The 17,240-nt window shown below is 46.7% G+C and overlaps 1 protein-coding gene across 1 annotated transcript in view; it reads right to left on the reverse strand.

Moving 5' to 3' along the window:
- Positions 1-6,110: 6,110 nt before the first annotated feature.
- Positions 6,111-17,240, reverse strand: part of LOC140371559 (uncharacterized) — a 28,033-nt gene continuing 16,903 nt past the window's right edge. The window contains exons 7-9 of the mRNA XM_072458730.1: positions 6,859-7,431; positions 6,383-6,778; positions 6,111-6,313 (exon numbers count right to left, since the gene is read on the reverse strand). Coding sequence (XP_072314831.1) covers positions 6,111-6,313; positions 6,383-6,778; positions 6,859-7,431 — 1,172 coding nt within the window. The remainder of the gene's footprint in view (positions 6,314-6,382; positions 6,779-6,858; positions 7,432-17,240) is intronic.

Consider the following 17,240-nt stretch of genomic DNA (forward strand, 5'->3'; position numbering starts at 1 on the left):
AATTGGTTCTGTGCACCCCCTGGTGGTGATTTGTGGTACTAAATATTGGATAAAATGTCCTTGTGAATCAAGTTAAAGTAATTGCTAGGACAAAACATTTAAAGTGCATAAAATAATGAAGCGCCTGTCTGAAGGAGCGGTGCGTGGAACACAAATGCTCGGATAATTTCACGCCGTCAACAATAAGAAGAGGAAACTTTGACTCAAGTAAGAGACTCTTACGTCAAACAAAACATGAGTAAGAGTAAAAGTACAGTGTAAAAAAGTCACTCCAAGAAGTAAAATGTGTAACTTGAGTAAAATTACACGCACCTGTCGACTGACCCGCCCCCGCGCGCTACGACTGACCGTAACCATTCAACATCACACAGTACAGGGCCGGCGGTGCACAACACGACATCGTCTTTACCAAAACTGTTTCAATAATGACAAACGAAACACTGCTATACTAGACTTTTGTGGGGAGAATAAAATGGAAAACGGCTTTAGAAACGTTTGCGCCACAACACTGACAGTCCAGTGCTGAGCTAGAATTAAACCGGGACGAGAAACTAACCACTAGCTCGGACTCAAACCAGGTTTGAAGCGGAATTAAGCAAGGACTGAACCAGAACCGTGTCCAGAGATCTGGTCGTCATGGTCCCCGGCATCGCCCAGATCTCTCTGCACTTGCCAGTTGTGGTGAAGAAGGAGCTGAGTCGAAAGGCAAAGCTCTCGATTTACCGGTCAATCTACGTTCCTGACCTCACCTATGGTCATGAGTTTTGGGTAATGACCGAAAGGACAAGATCGCGTATACAAGCGGAGTTTCCTCCGCCGGGTGGCTGGGTGCTCCCTTAGAGATAAGGTGAGGAGCTCAGTCAGGAGGAGCTCGGAGTAGAGCCGCTGCTCCTTCAGCTGAGGTGACTCAGGCATCTGTTCCGGATGCCCTCCTGTGTGTCTGTGTCTGTTGGCCCTGCGACGAGTTGGCCACTGTCTAGGGTGTACGGCCCAAAGTCACTGGGATAGGCTCCAGTCACCCGCAACCCCTAACGGGAAAAAGCGGTAGAAGATGAATGAATGAATGTTCCACCTGTCAGAGTTAAGCCCAAAACATTCCAAAAAACAAGTACAACACAGGAGTTATTTTACTTGCGCGGGGAGAAATGTTGGAGAGAGGTCTTATTCAGCCCGTCGCAAAAACATCTCTCCTCTCTCTCTGCATCTCTCCTCAGTTTTATTGCTTCAGTGTTTAGCAGTCCATGTTCAAAGGTTCACATCACTTCTTAACCACTCCACATGTGGTTAATGGTCCAAAGATAAACACACACAATGTTGGTTTTCACAAGTCCTTGTTTAGACATTAACATCGGCTTCTTATCTTGGCAAGGTTTAAACAGCATATATCTTCTGCCTGGACTTGATTTAATGTCTAAAAGATTGATCCGCTCTGACCATCTTTTACTGCAATGATCAATACAAAAACACTTATATGAGGTATACTTTCATGGATTTATATCGATACAAATGATAAGACCTATACTTTATTTATATTTTATTCCATCACCACCTCTTAGTAGGAATGAGCAAAATAAATTGTAATTATTATTATTGGAAAAGACAAACATATGCACTTGTTCTGCCGGTTGTCAAAATTCCCATCTGGAAAGTTAATCTGAACATTCCCGTCCAGATTAACTTTCTTAGTTTTCCTTATGAAGTGGACACCAAATATGTTAACTTTACCATATTATATTACCAACTATAAACCTTACTATATTGTATTACCAACAATATTAATTTTACGAAACTGTATTAAACTATATTTTGATACATTATGAAGAACTCCTTACACGAACATGCGAACACATATTGTTCCTCTAAATGTCACTCTATGATAAGGGAGACATCTGTGCCGGACAGACTGCAGACCTCAAGGACAATCTACGTAATAAAAAGGCCAGTGGAGAAATGCTGAGGAGCAACGAGGCGTGACCTCATCTTTGCATGCTATATCAAAATGTTCTAAATGTACAAGCAGAGCAGGATTCTTGCTTTTTCTTACATAAATGAGCACGCCAACACTTACTATTAAGTAACTGCTTATTATGTTCTATTAACTTCTCTTTCAACTTAATTTACAACATTTTACATCATTTCTTAGTTACAGAGTGTGGTTGGAATTCAAGGAGAATGACTCATGGCACCGTAGTGTATTTCCTACGTGGCAAGCTTCTAGGTCAAACCTATTGTTTGATTCCAGAAATACAGAACGTTTTAGACTCCTAATTCCTTCCACCTAAAGCCTTAATGAGATGGTCTCTCAATCTACTTCAACAAACGACAAGTTTTGTTAACACCATTTGGTCTTTTTTCTTGGACCTTTTTTTGCAGTTGAAAGGTATTTTTCACACTTAACTTTTTATGAAACCCATGTATTTTTTCACAATTTTTAAGTATTTAAAATGCTGTTTTTCCATATTTACCCTGCATATATTTAGCATTTCCCTCCAATCCTTTGCCTAATTTTGAACAGCAACAATTATTACAATTACCCATTTCTTTGTTCTGCATTAATTTATGTTCTCTTTGGTCCTATTTCTGTTCCTATCCGGGGACTAGGTAACACGGTTTTGGATTGTACTGTATATTTTAGAGTTCGGGGTTTAGCAGTCCAGGTTTAACTAGACTACGTCATCGCTACAATCGAAGGACCAAATAGGGCATCACTTAAACAAATATTAGACAGTGGACCTCGTGTGCCACCAGGGAGAGCTGTACCACAGCTTTAGAACTCTTACAATAGACTAAATCTGGTTTTGCAGGACAAATAGACAGTGGTTTTCTCTCTTCCTAAACTGATACAGTAAAATGCATAATTTACTATATCAAAGGAAGCATTTAGACACAGTAGAACCAACACTGTTGCCTTTGTAGAATCAAAGTTTAATCTAAATTTTTTATCAAGGCTAACTCTGTACTCTGTACCAGTCTGACAGTCCTCAAGAATGCTGTGTGTGTTTGAACAAAATCCTTGAGCAAAAAAACAGTTAGATACTGGTGTGTAATTGTTAAAACTTATTCAAATCTAAATAGTTCTTCAGTAGAGGCCTCACCACACCGCTTATCCAGAATACACTTTATTTTTTGTACATATTTTCTATCTAGACAACAAGGATTTTTCTCTTCCTGCAGCTTTTTTCTTTGCACAATTTAACCATAATTCTGCAAATTGAAGTTCTTTATTTAGTAGTAATCTCATTAGAAAATTTGAACAAGCCTGTACTTTCAGATTTCCTTTGAATTACATTTTGACTCACCATTTACTTTTTTAGCTAACCTTTTTTTTCAACAACAGGCCCTCATTTTACTGATATTTAATTTTCTAAAATTACTTTAAATTAGTTGAATCAATGATGCGGAAAACTAATAATATATATACATAGTATAATTAGAATTATCATTCCGTCCAGATTAACGTTCTTAATTTTCATTACTATTAAGTAACTGCTTACATATGTTCTATTAACTTCTCTTTGAACTTAATTTACAACATTTTTCATAATTTCTTAGGTACAGAGTGTGGTTGGAATTAAAGGAGAATGACTCATGGACCGCAGTGTATTTCCTACGTGGCAAGCTTCTGGGTCAAACCTATTGTCTTATCCGCAGTTCAGTTTCAAAGGTTCACATCACTTCTTAACCACTCCACATGTGATTAATGGATCCAAGATAAACACACACAATGTTGGTTTTCACAAGTCCTTGTTTAGACATTAACATCGGCTTCTTATCTTGCCAAGGTTTAAACAGCATATATCTTCTGCCTGGACTTGATTTAATGTCTAAAAGATTGATCCGCTCTGACCATCTTTTACTGCAATGATCAATACAAAAACACTTATATGAGGTATACTTTCATGGATTTATATCGATACAAATGATAAGACCTATTCTTTATTTATATTTTATTCCATCACCACCTCTGAGTAGGAATGAGCAAAATAAATTGTAATTATTATTATTGGAAAAGACAAACATATGCACTTGTTCTGCCGGTTGTCAAAATTCCCATCTGGAAAGTTAATCTGAACATTCCCGTCCAGATTAACTTTCTTAGTTTTCCTTATGAAGTGGACACCAAATATGTTAACTTTACCATATTATATTACCAACTATAAACCTTACTATATTGTATTACCAACAATATTAATTTTACGAAACTGTATTAAACTATATTTTGATACATTATGAAGAACTCCTTACACGAACATGCGAACACATATTGTTCCTCTAAATGTCACTCTATGATAAGGGAGACATCTGTGCCGGACAGACTGCAGACCTCAAGGACAATCTACGTAATAAAAAGGCCAGTGGAGAAATGCTGAGGAGCAACGAGGCGTGACCTCATCTTTGCATGCTATATCAAAATGTTCTAAATGTACGAGCAGAGCAGGGAAAGCGATATATCCGGAGCGCCTACAACTGACCGTAACCATTCAACATCACACAGTACAGGGCCGGCGGTGCACAACACGACATCGTCTTTACCAAAACTGTTTCAATAATGACAAACGAAACACTGCTATACTAGACTTTTGTGGGGAGAATAAAATGGAAAACGGCTTTAGAAACGTTTGCGCCACAACACTGACAGTCCAGTGCTGAGCTAGAATTAAACCGGGACGAGAAACTAACCACTAGCTCGGACTCAAACCAGGTTTGAAGCGGAATTAAGCAAGGACTGAACCAGAACCGTGTCCAGAGATCTGGTCGTCATGGTCCCCGGCATCGCCCAGATCTCTCTGCACTTGCCAGTTGTGGTGAAGAAGGAGCTGAGTCGAAAGGCAAAGCTCTCGATTTACCGGTCAATCTACGTTCCTGCCCTCACCTATGGTCATGAAGACCCAGGACACGCTGGAGGGACTATGTCTCTCGCCTGGGAACGCCTCAGGATCCCCCCACGAGTTAGGTGAAGAGTCTGGGGAGAGGGAAGTTTGGGAGTCCCTGTTTAGACTGCTGCCCCCGCGACCCGGCCCCGGAGAAGAGGAAGAAGATGGATGAAAACGATTGTGGATTTATATTTTTGAGAAAACAGTAAATCTCCTTTTTAGTTAGGCCCCGCCCACCATCTGAGATTATGACACAAACTCTAGAACTTGAACGTAAACTGTTGAATTAATCTGATCTCATGGAGACAAGCAGGTGTTTACAGCTCAGATCTGTGGAGAGGCGCGCCAAGTCACAGTAAAAATACACTTTGAGCGACAAAATTACCTTTTTTTAAATAAAAACAGCTGAAAGTCAAAACGATTCAACTGAAAATGTCTCATGATGATTTTAATCACAAGAAGAGGAAACAAACCCTGAAGATGTTTATGTGCATTAAATCAACATTAAAACTGTTATTAACCAGGTTAATTGGACTAAAAAGGAGATTTAGAACAAATCGTGAACGAACGCCAAGATTATTTTAAAATGTGTCTTTTTATTAAACGTTAAATATTAAAGGATTTTAAAAATATCAAAGTGACAAGTTTATTTTGCTTCCGACAGTCACATTCCCTCCTCCTCCTCTTCTTCTTTCTCCTCTTCCTCCTCTTCTTCTTTCTCCTCTTCCTCCTCCTCTTCTTCCTCCTCCTCTTCCTCCTCCTCTTCTTCCTCCTCCTCTTCCTCCTCTTCTTACTCCTCCTCCTCTTCCTCCTCTTCTTCTTTCTCCTCTTCCTCCTCTTCTTCTTTCTCCTCTTCCTCCTCCTCTTCTTCCTCCTCCTCTTCCTCCTCCTCATCTTCCTCCTCCTCTTCCTCCTCATCTTCCTCCTCTTCTTCCTCCTCCTCTTCTTCCTCCTCTTCCTCCTCCTCCCGCTGTTCCTCTTCCTCCTCTTCCTCCTCCTCCTCTTCCTCATCATCTTCCTCCTCCTCTTCTTCATCTTCCTCCTCCTCTCCCTCCTCTTCTTCCTCCTCCTCTTTATCCCTCTCTTCCTTCTCCTCCTCCTCTTCCTCCTCTTCTTCACCCTCCTCCTCTTCTCCCTCCTCTTCCTCCTCTTCTTCCTCCTCCCCATCTTCCTCCTCATCTTCCTCTTCCTCCTCCCTATCTTCCTCTTCCTCATCCTCCTCCTCTTCTTCCTCCCTCACTCTGCTTGGCTCAGTTTAAGGTCCATCACAGTCACAGAGGAGTCAGGCAACAGTCCAAACCCAGGAAACAGAGGCTCAGTGAAGGAGGAGTAGAAGGTGTGGAGAGGAAAGTTCTCTCCATCAGAGCAGATCTTATAGAAGGTCAAAGTCCCAGCCTCAGAGTCCAGGAACACGCCCACTCTGATGGAGGACACGCCCACTCTGATGGAGGACACGCCCACTCTGATGGAGGACACGCCCACTCTGCTGGAGGACACGCTTGATTCACCTGTCGTTGTGTTTGAACGTCTGTTTGTATTTTGTGAAGGGGAAAAATCATAAGCTACAGTTTTATTCTTATTGTGTGAAGCAAAGAAACAACAGCCAAACATGATCAGACTCCAGGACTGATCATTGAGTCCAAACAGACTCTCATCTCCTTTTCCTCTCCGTTTGATTCCTTTGTAACTCACAGCTATAGAAACCCCCTCCCCTTCCCACTCCACCTCCCAGTAACAGCGCCCCCTCAGGCCAGTGGAGCTCAAGACCTGCTTCCAGCCTGTGAACCTGTCCTCATGCTCTTCATACTCCTGCTCCTCTTCCTCGTAGGACACTGTCCGATTGTCCTCAGACAGTTTGAGTTTTCTGTGAGTCGTGTTTGGATCCAGAGAAAACTCACAAGAATCTGAAACACGGCACAGATGACATCACTTCCTGAAAACTTTAATGACGTCTTAATAATGACAACATTTCCTAAATACTCACATTTCTTGGGTTCTTGGATTATCGGGTGTTTTACTGCAGTTTTAAGGTCCATCACAGTCACAAAAGAGTCAGGATCCAGTTCAAACCCAGGAAACAGAGGCTCAGTGAAGGAGGAGTAGAAGGTGTGGAGAGGAGAGGGCTTTGCATCAATGTAGGTTTTATAGAAGGTCAAAGTCCCAGCCTCAGAGTCCAGGAACACGCCCACTCTGCCAGAGCGCAATGACCAGTCCCCGGAAACCACGCCCACTTTAATTTGATTGTGTTTGTGAAGAGCAAAGTACTGTTTTCCATTGGTCCACAGACTCCAGGACTGATCATTCCATCCAAACACATACTCCTCTTCTGTTCCTCTCCGTCTGATTCCTTTGTAACTCACAGCTATAGAAACCCCCTCCCCTTTCCACTCCACCTCCCAGTAACAGCGCCCCCTCAGGCCAGTGGAACTCAGGACCTGAGGCCAGTTTTTGAACTTCTCCTCCTGATCCTCTTTCACACAGGTCACTGTCCGATTGTCCTCAGACAGTTTGAGTTTTCTGTGAGCCGTGTTTGGATCCAGAGAAAACTCACAAGAATCTGAAACACAAACAAAACATATTGAAGTGAGAATATTATGAATCTAGAATGTGAATCAATCAAATCAAACTCACACTCTCTGGGATCAAGAGGAAGCAGAGGAAGCAGCCTGAAACACACAAGTGGCTTTAGTCTTTCACAGACGTAAAACAAATGCAACATATTTGAGTTTTTCCTGGACAGCGACAGTGAAGGTGACATGAAGTTAGACCAACATGAAGAAGTTTGAGTCTGAACTTTGTCACTTACGCTTCAGCTTCAGGTGGATCTGACTGAAAAACAAAGAAAGATTTGATCTGAACATGTTTCTAATGGAAACTAGAACATCCAGTTCATTCAGGGCAAAGAAAAAAGACTTTGTCCTTAAAGTGACACAAAGAGTTGAAGCAAAAATCTCATATATTTGAAAAAGAGTCAAAAGTGTAAAAGTGACGATCTGAAGGAGGCGTCTTCTTACCTTTGTCTCCTTTTTGTGTTTCCACATGATGAAGATGATGATGAAGGTGACACAGAGGGCGACGCCCACCACAGAGCCTACAATCACACCTATATTTGGACCTGCATCTGAAAAGACAAATGAGGAAATAAGTCAGACTGGATGGGACTGTGTTTCCGTGACGACAGCGACTCGTCACAGTCTTCACATGTGGAAACGTGAAGCTGATTCTGTGTCATTCACTTCAATCCAACGCTTTGTCTTCACACTGCGGACGCTGCACAGACCTGACGCGTGAAGACACCTTTACAACATGTCAAATACACCACTACAGTGATAGCACCGTAGGACTTATGTAGGACTACAGCGACAGCACCGTAGGACTTATGTAGGACTACAGCGACAGCATCGTAGGACTTATGTAGGACTTATGTAGGACTACAGCGACAGCATCGTAGGACTTATGTAGAACTACAGCGACAACACCGTAGGACTTATGTAGGACTTATGTAGGACTACAGCGACAACACCGTAGGACTTATGTAGGACTTATGTAGAACTACAGCGACAACACCGTAGGACTTATGTAGGACTTATGTAGGACTACAGTGAAGCATTGAAGGACTTATGTAGGACTTATGTAGGGCTACAGTGAAGCATTGAAGGACTTATGTAGGACTTATGTAGGGCTACAGCGACAGCACCATAGGACTTATGTAGGACTTATGTAGAACTACAGCGACAACACCGTAGGACTTATGTAGGACTTATGTAGGACTACAGTGAAGCATTGAAGGACTTATGTAGGACTTATGTAGGGCTACAGCGACAGCACCATAGGACTTATGTAGGACTTATGTAGAAGTACAGCGACAACACCGTAGGACTTATGTAGGACTTATGTAGGACTACAGTGAAGCATTGAAGGACTTATGTAGGACTTATGTAGGGCTACAGCGACAGCACCATAGGACTTATGTAGGACTTATGTAGAACTACAGCGACAACACCGTAGGACTTATGTAGGACTTATGTAGGACTACAGTGAAAGCATTGAAGGACTTATGTAGGACTTATGTAGGACTACAGCGACAGCACCATAGGACTTATGTAGGACTTATGTAGAACTACAGCGACAACACCGTAGGACTTATGTAGGACTTATATAGGACTACAGTGACAGCACCGTAGGACTTATGTAGGACTACAGTGACAGAATCGTAGAACTTATATAGGACTGCAGTGAAAGCACTGTAGGACTTATGTAGGACTAAAGTGACAGCATCTTAGGACTTAGGTAGAACTATAGTGAAAGTACCGTAGGTCTAATTTAGGACTACTGTGAAAGCACTGTAGGACTTATGTAGGACTGTTGGTTAAAGCACAGTAGGACTTATGTAAGACTACAGCGACAGCATTGTAGGACTTATGTAGGACTTATGTAGGTCTAAAGTAACAGCATCGTAGGAGTTATGTTGGACTTATATAGGACTGCATTGAAAGCATCGTAGAACTTATGCAGGAATAAATTTAAAGCATCATAGGACTTATATATTACTACAGTGACAGCATTGTAGGACTTATGTAGGACTATGTTCTCGGGTGCTACAAAAATAAATTGAACTGAAATTGAATTGAATTGAATTATCGAAACGAAATGATTTTATGCCATTTAATGAATTTAAAGCGTGTTAAAGACGATCCACAAGCCACTGCTCTTGATTTGTATGATTTATTCCATTATTGTGTGTCTAAGTGTGTTTTTATACATTTGCTTATGTTTTTTTTATTGACATTTAGACTAGATTTTCTGTTAGTGTTTGTTGTATGTGTTTTGTATTGAAAAGAGTCTCATTAAAAGAGTTTTAATGGTGTGTCATCTTGACATAAGTGTTCATTGTGACTGCACAAAGCCCAGAGGGCTGGTGAGGACCTGGATCTCACTCAAAGGATCAGGATTAGTTGCAGTTGTGCTGGACTCACCTTGATGGACTCTGAGCTCTGTCCTGGAGAAGTGTGTGTGTGAGTCTGTGTGCAGCTCACACAGATACACACCCTCCTGCTCTGAGCCCAGCTCCTGCAGACTCAGACTGCCCCACTCTGAGACACCTTTCACAAACTTCCTCCAGGGGGCAGCGTAGTCCACATCTGCACCGCTCACAGTCACAATGGGCTCAATGTAGTTGAAGGTCCACACCAGCCTCTTCACTGGAGACACGGAGGTCGTGCAGGGGATTGTGGCGTTTCTAGACATCTCCATTGGAGCTGAAAACACAAATACAGCTGTAGGATTTATCACAATAAAACTGACATTTGAATGGCCTCAGTCAGCAGAGTTTTGAGGGCCAGTGGAAAGAGTCCTGTCTTTGATTCCAGACCAAATGAACCGTCTTGTGCCAATGATGAGTCAAATAGAATCTACTCGATGTCCCTGTGAGACGGCCATGACCGTCCTGGACACATCAGCCGTCCATGAGCGTAAAGCTCTCTTTCACTCTGGTTCTGTTTCTTTATCTGAGGCAGTGTGTGCGTCTGGGAAAGAACCTGTCAGACACTGGGACTATCAGCACAGGAGCTCCACAGGGCTGTGTACTTTCTCCTCTGCTCTTCTCCCTGCACACAAACAGCTGCACCTCCAGCCACGACTCTGTAAAACTGAACACCACCCAAAGACCGAGCTAAGGCCAACGCACATAAAACCCTTTGACGCGAGGCAGAAAAGCTGTCTTCATTATTTCCTCTGGGCGTGTCTTTAGTCTGAACGACACGAGCTGTAAAGTTTGAGGAGAAGACGAGTGCTGCAGCGGAGGAAGAGAACGTTCTGTTTCCTTTTCTGCTTCTTATGGGAAACTCTTGTCTCTCACAAACTCACTAATAACCTGCTCAAACCAACGTCTTTCCTCTCCTCACACTGTGTCTCATTTTAATCATCTGCAGCTCAAACTCACAGAGTTGTGCTAAAGCCTAAAGAGCTGCACTTTGGACCATGAGGACTTGAACGTAGCGCCTCATCCTCCAATGTGCGCTGAAAGTGTAATTTAACACTGACCTTTCATCGGTTTGTTTGATTAAACCGTTGGTCAAATAAAATACAGATGAAACTGTTGTTGTGATTCTGGGCTAAAACAAATGGCAGAGAGAACGGGCCCCTCACTGTGCACGCTGTAGGTGGCGCTCTTCCAGCTGTGGTGCGTGCTGATGTTACAGGTGTACTGCTGCAGAGGGTCAAAGGTGAGCGAGCTGCTGATGGAGTGGAGCTGGTTCTGTGTTTCCTTCACCAGCGTTTGGGGCCTGACATCAGGAGTCCAGCTCACGTTGGGCTGAGGGTAGATGTCCTCAGAGCTACAGACCAGACGGTCTCCTTTCTGCTCCATGTTCAGGGCCGTCCCAGGAGCTGCAGACACAGAGTTGGATCAAATCAATCATTTTGTTCAGAGGGGCCGCTCTCTACAGAGGGGCCGCTCTCTACAGAGGGGCCGCTCACTACAGAGGGGCCGCTCTCTACAGAGGGGCCGCTCTCTACAGAGGGGCCGCTCACTACAGAGGGGCCGCTCTCTACAGAGGGGCCGCTCACTACAGAGGGGCCGCTCTCTACAGAGGGGCCGCTCACTACAGAGGGGCCGCTCTCTACAGAGGGGCCGCTCTCTACAGAGGGGCCGCTCACTACAGAGGGGCCGCTCTCTACAGAGGGGCCGCTCACTACAGAGGGGCCGCTCTCTACAGAGGAGCCGCTCTCTACAGAGGGGCCGCTCTCTACAGAGGGGCCGCTCTCTACAGAGGGGCCGCTCTCTACAGAGGGGCCGCTCTCTACAGAGGAGCCGCTCTCTACAGAGGAGCCGCTCTCTACAGAGGGGCCGCTCTCTACAGAGGGGCCGCTCTCTACAGAGGGGAATGTAATGTATATGGTTTGTACTGTGAAATTTACATTTTGTGGACCTGAGGAAGACAAACAGACACTGGGTGAAAGATAAAGAGGAACTAAAGAAAGAAAGATGCTTTCTCACCTTTTACACTCAGTTTAATCCACTCTTCTGCCCAATCATGTTCCGTTGTGTAGGGTTGACACAGATACTTCCCCTGGTCCTTGACTCTCACCTCAGTCAGACTCACAGAGGCATTTCCTCTGGAAAACTCCTCAGGAAACAGAGAAGTGCGCCCCCTAAAGGGTGCGTCCTGCTCAGACGTAGAGTAGCCAGGTGCGTAAACATGAACCAAATAGTCTTGTTCTGAAGGTGATTCTCTTTCTTTGTGCCACTGGATCACTACGCCATCACCAGGTGTGAAGCTGCAGGGCAGGACACAGGTCTCCATGACGACACAGGTCACAGGAGCTAATAAGAGAAAGAATAGATTTCAGGTGAAACACTGGTCTGGTCTTAGACTCACCTGTGGTCTGGTCTTAGACTCACCTGTGGTCTGGTCTTAGACTCACCTGTGGTCTGGTCTTAGACTCACCTGTGGTCTGGTCTTAGACTCACCTGTGGTCTGGTCTTAGACTCCCCTGTGGTCTGGTCTTAGACTCCCTTGTGGTCTGGTCTTAGACTCCCTTGTGGTCTGGTCTTAGAATCCCCTGTGGTCTGGTCTTAGAATCACCTGTGGTCTGGTCTTAGACTCTCTTGTGGTCTGGTCTTAGACTCACCTGTGGTCTGGTCTTAGACTCTCTTGTGGTCTGGTCTTAGACTCACCTGTGGTCTGGTCTTAGACTCTCTTGTGGTCTGGTCTTAGACTCACCTGTGGTCTGGTCTTAGACTCTCTTGTGGTCTGGTCTTAGACTCACCTGTGGTCTGGTCTTAGAATCACCTGTGGTCTGGTCTTAGACTCTCTTGTGGTCTGGTCTTAGACTCACATGTGGTCTGGTCTTGACCTCCTGCAGAGCTCCACAGCAGCAGCAGAAACATCCACAGCTTCATCTGAAACATGGAACAGAACAAAGTTGTTCATGTGTTTCACGGTCACTTCAGAATGAAGCTTCATTCAGACTTCATGAACAGTGATGGAGACTCACCGCCGTCACCGCCCAAAACAAAGCAATGCAAGAAACCGTCCTGGATCTACAGTCACTTCGCGTTCCCGAATCATCCACCGACAACCGCGAAAAGTCCGTTAAGGACTTCATGGTTAATCAGCTCAAACTTACACCAGAGACCGTCGATCACTCCACCCGACCCAGACCCAACTCCACCCGACCCAGACCCAACTCCACCTGACCCAGACCCAACTCCACCCGACCCAGACCCATCCTCGTCAAATTTGAACGCTTCAAACAAAAGGAACAGGTTCAGGGACAAAGGGACTCATAACGGACTCATAACGGACTCAACGACCAATATCCACATGAGATCATCCACAGACACAAGGTTCTCTTTCCAATCCACAAAACAATGATTAATCAAGGTAAAAACACAGTCATTACAGTAAATAAACTATACATTAATGGACAGTTATTCAGAGACAAAGACACTCCCCCCTGGATGTATGAACTACAACGATGATGATGATGATGATGATGATGATGATGGTGATGATGATGTACACGACACCTTTGATCCTCTCACTTTATTATTGTTCTGCTTTAGATTTGTCATTCGGAATGTAGCTCTACAAGATACACTCACACACACACACGCACACACACTAACACACACACACATGTGTAACTCTCACACACACACTCACACACACACACACACACACACACTCACACACACACACACACTCACACACACACACATACACACACTCACTCACACACACACACACACACTCACACACACACACACTCACACACACACACACACACTCACACACACACACACACACACACTCACACACTGTTTGTGTTCTTGTTGTTCTGCTATTGTTACTGTTTTGTATTTGTAGATAAATACATATTAAAAAAAGAAAAGAAAAAGAACAGTGATGTGGACGATTCAGTCAAACATGAAACTAGAACAAGGCTCTCAAGTGACTCAGGGGAAAAACAGGCCTAGAACCTCCACAAACTCAAGCCCTGATCAGCCTCTGAAGAGTTCTCGTTGTGTTGGAACTTTTCATGAGGCTTCATTTCTCTAAACAGGTCAAATCACACGCTTAGGCCTCGTTTTGTTTCTTTCTGCCCGTACGTGCTCGTGTGTATAACCACAAATCAACAGAATTCCATCCATCCATCCATTTTCTGCCGCTTATCCGGGGCGGGGTCGCGGGGGCAGCAGTCTGAGCAGGGACTCCCAGACTTCCCTCTCCCCAGACACTTCCTCCAACTCCTCCGGGGGGATCCCGAAGCGTTCCCAGGCCAGCCGAGAGACATAGTCTCTCCAGCGTGTCCTGGGTCTTCCCCGGGGCCTCTTCCCTCTTCCCAGGAGGCATCCGGAACAGATGCCCGAGCCACCTCAGCTGGCTCCTCTCGACGTGGAGGAGCAGCGGCTCTACTCCGAGCTCCCCCCGTGTGGCCGAGCTCCTCACCTTATCTCTAAGGGAGCGCCCAGCCACACAGCGGAGGAAAGTCATTTCGACCGCTTGTATCCGCGATCTTGTTCTTTCGGTCACTACCCAAAGCTCATGACCATAGGTGAGGGTAGGAACATAGACCGACCGGTAAACAGAGAGCTTTGCCTTTCGGCTCAACTCCCTCTTTACCACAACGGTCCGATGCGACTGCATCACTGCAGCCGCTGCACCGATCCGCCTGTCGATCTCACGCTCCATCCTTCCCTCACTCGTGAACAAGACCCCAAGATACTTGAACTCCTCCACTTGGGGCAAGGACACCCCACCCACCTGAAGAGGGCAAGCCACCTTTTTCCAGTCGAGAACCATGGCCTCGGATTTGGAGGTGCTGATTCTCATCCCAGCCGCTTCACACTCGGCTGCAAACCGTCCCAGTGCATGTTGCAGGTCCAACAGTTTGATGGAGCCATCAGGACAACATTGTCTGCAAACAGCAGAGATGGAATCCTGTGGTCCCCAAACCGGACACCCTCCGACCCCTGACTGTGCCTAGAAATTCTGTCCATAAAAATTATGAACAGAACCGGTGACAAAGGGCAGCCCTGGCGGAGTCCAACATGCACTGGGAACAGGTCTGACTTACTGCCGGCAATGCAAACACAGCTCCTGCTCCGGTCATACAGGGACCGGACAGCCCTGGGCAAAGGGCCCAGGACCCCGTACTCCCGGAGCACCCCCCAAAGGACACCCCGAGGGACACGGTCAAAAGCCTTCTCCAGATCCACAAAGCACATGTGGACTGGTTGGGCAAACTCCCATGAACCCTCGAGCACCCGATGGAGGGTATAGAGCTGGTCCAGTGTTCCACGACCGGGACGAAAACCACTCTGCTCCTCCTGAATCCGAGGTTCGACTATCGGTCGGATTCTCCTCTCCAGTACCTTGGAATAGACCTTACCCGGGAGGCTAAGGAGTGTGATCCCTCTGTAGTTGGAACACACCCTCCGGTCCCCCTTCTTGAACAGAGGGACCACCACCCCGGTCTGCCAGTCCAGAGGCACGGTCCCCGACCGCCACGCGATGTTGCAGAGACGTGTCAACCAAGACAGTCCTACAACATCCAGATACTTTAGGTACTCAGGGCGGATCTCATCCACCCCCGGAGCCCTGCCACCGAGGAGTTTGCGAACAACCTCAGTGACTTCAGCTTGGGTGATGGATGAGCCAGCCTCCGAGTCCCCGGTCTCTACTTCCTCTTCGGAAGACGTGACTGAGGGATTAAGGAGATCCTCAAAGTATTCCTTCCACCGTCCGACGACATACCCAGTCGAGGTCAGCAGGCCTCCACCCGCACCGTAAACGGTGTTGGTGAGGCACTGCTTCCCCTTCCTGAGGCGCCGGACGGTTTGCCAGAATTTCTTTGGTGCCGACCGATAGTCCTCCTCCATGGCCTCCCCGAACTCCTCCCAGGCCCGGGTTTTTGCCTCTGCGACAGCACGAGCCGCGGCTCGCTTGGCCTTCCGATACCTGTCGATGACCTCCGGAGACCCACAAGCCAGAGTGGCCTGATAGGCCTCCTTCTTCAGTCTGACGGCATCCCTTACTTCCGGTGTCCACCACCGGGTTCGGGGGCAGCCGCATCAACAATGGAGGCGGAGAACATGGTCCACTCGGACTCAATGTCCCCAACCTCCCCCGGGACATGGGAGAAGCTCTCCCGGAGGTGCGAGTTGAATACCCTACTGACAGAGGGCTCCACAAGACGTTCCCAACAGACCCTCACAATGCGTCTGTCCGGCTTCCTCCTCCGCCAACGGATCCAACTCACCACCAGGTGGTGATCGGTTGACAACTCTGCCCCTCTCTTCACCCGATTGTCCAAGACACACGGCCGGAGGTCAGATGACACGACAACAAAGTCCATCATTGACCTCCGGCCTAGGGTGTCCTGGTGCCATGTGCACTGATGAACACCCTTGTGCTTGAACATGGTGTTCGTTATGGACAATCCATGGCTAGCACAGAAGTCCAATAACTGAACACCGCTCGGGTTCAGATTGGGGAAGCCGTTCTTCCTGATCACCCCTCCCCAGGTGTCACTGTCATTGCCCATGTGGGCGTTGAAGTCCCCCAGTAGAACAACGGAGTCCCCGGTCGGTGCACTGTACAAGAAGGCCGGGTACTCTGCACTGCTGTTCGGCCCGTAGGCTGCCACAGCAGTGAGAGACCTGTCCCCCACCCGAAGGCGGAGGGACGCGACCCTCTCGTTCACTGGGGTGAACTCCAACACGGCGGCTGAGCTGAGGGGCTATAAGCAAGCCCACACCAGCCCCGCCTCTCCCCGCGGGCAACACCAGAGAAGTGGCGCGTCCAGCATCTCTCGAGGAGATGGTTCCAGAGCCCAAACTGTGCGTGGAGGTGAGGTCGACTATATCTAGTCGGTATCGCTCAACCTCCCGCACAAGCTCAGGCTCTTTCCCCCCCAGCGAGGTGACATTCCATGTCCCCAGAGTTAGTCTCTGTGTCTGGAGATCTGGTCGCCGAGGCCCCTGCCGTCGACTGCCGCCCAGATCTCTCTGCACCGGCCCCTTATGGATCCTCCTGCGGGTGGTGGGTCCACGGGAGGGCGGCCCCATGTCGCTCCTTCGGGCTGTGCCCGGCCCGGCCCCGTGGGGTAAGACCCGGCCACCAGGCGCTCGCCACCGAGCACCCATCCCAGGCCTGGCTCCAGGATGGGGCCCCGGTGACGCCAATCCGGGCGACGTAATCGGCCTTGTTTGTGCGACAGAATTCCTTTACTTTTAAATGGAGTGCTTCATCCTCCTGGCACACTTCAAATCAAATCTCTCCGTCCATAACAAATGACCTGTTTGACTTATAAGATGGTGTTTGGCATCGATCTTTACTTCAGACTTCTTCATACTAC

The sequence above is a fragment of the Eucyclogobius newberryi genome, unplaced genomic scaffold, assembly GCF_026437365.1.
Source record: "Eucyclogobius newberryi isolate DKJ021-1_F unplaced genomic scaffold, fEucNew1.0.hap1 SCAF_22, whole genome shotgun sequence".
In the NCBI taxonomy this organism is placed as follows: Eukaryota; Metazoa; Chordata; class Actinopteri; order Gobiiformes; family Gobiidae; genus Eucyclogobius; species Eucyclogobius newberryi.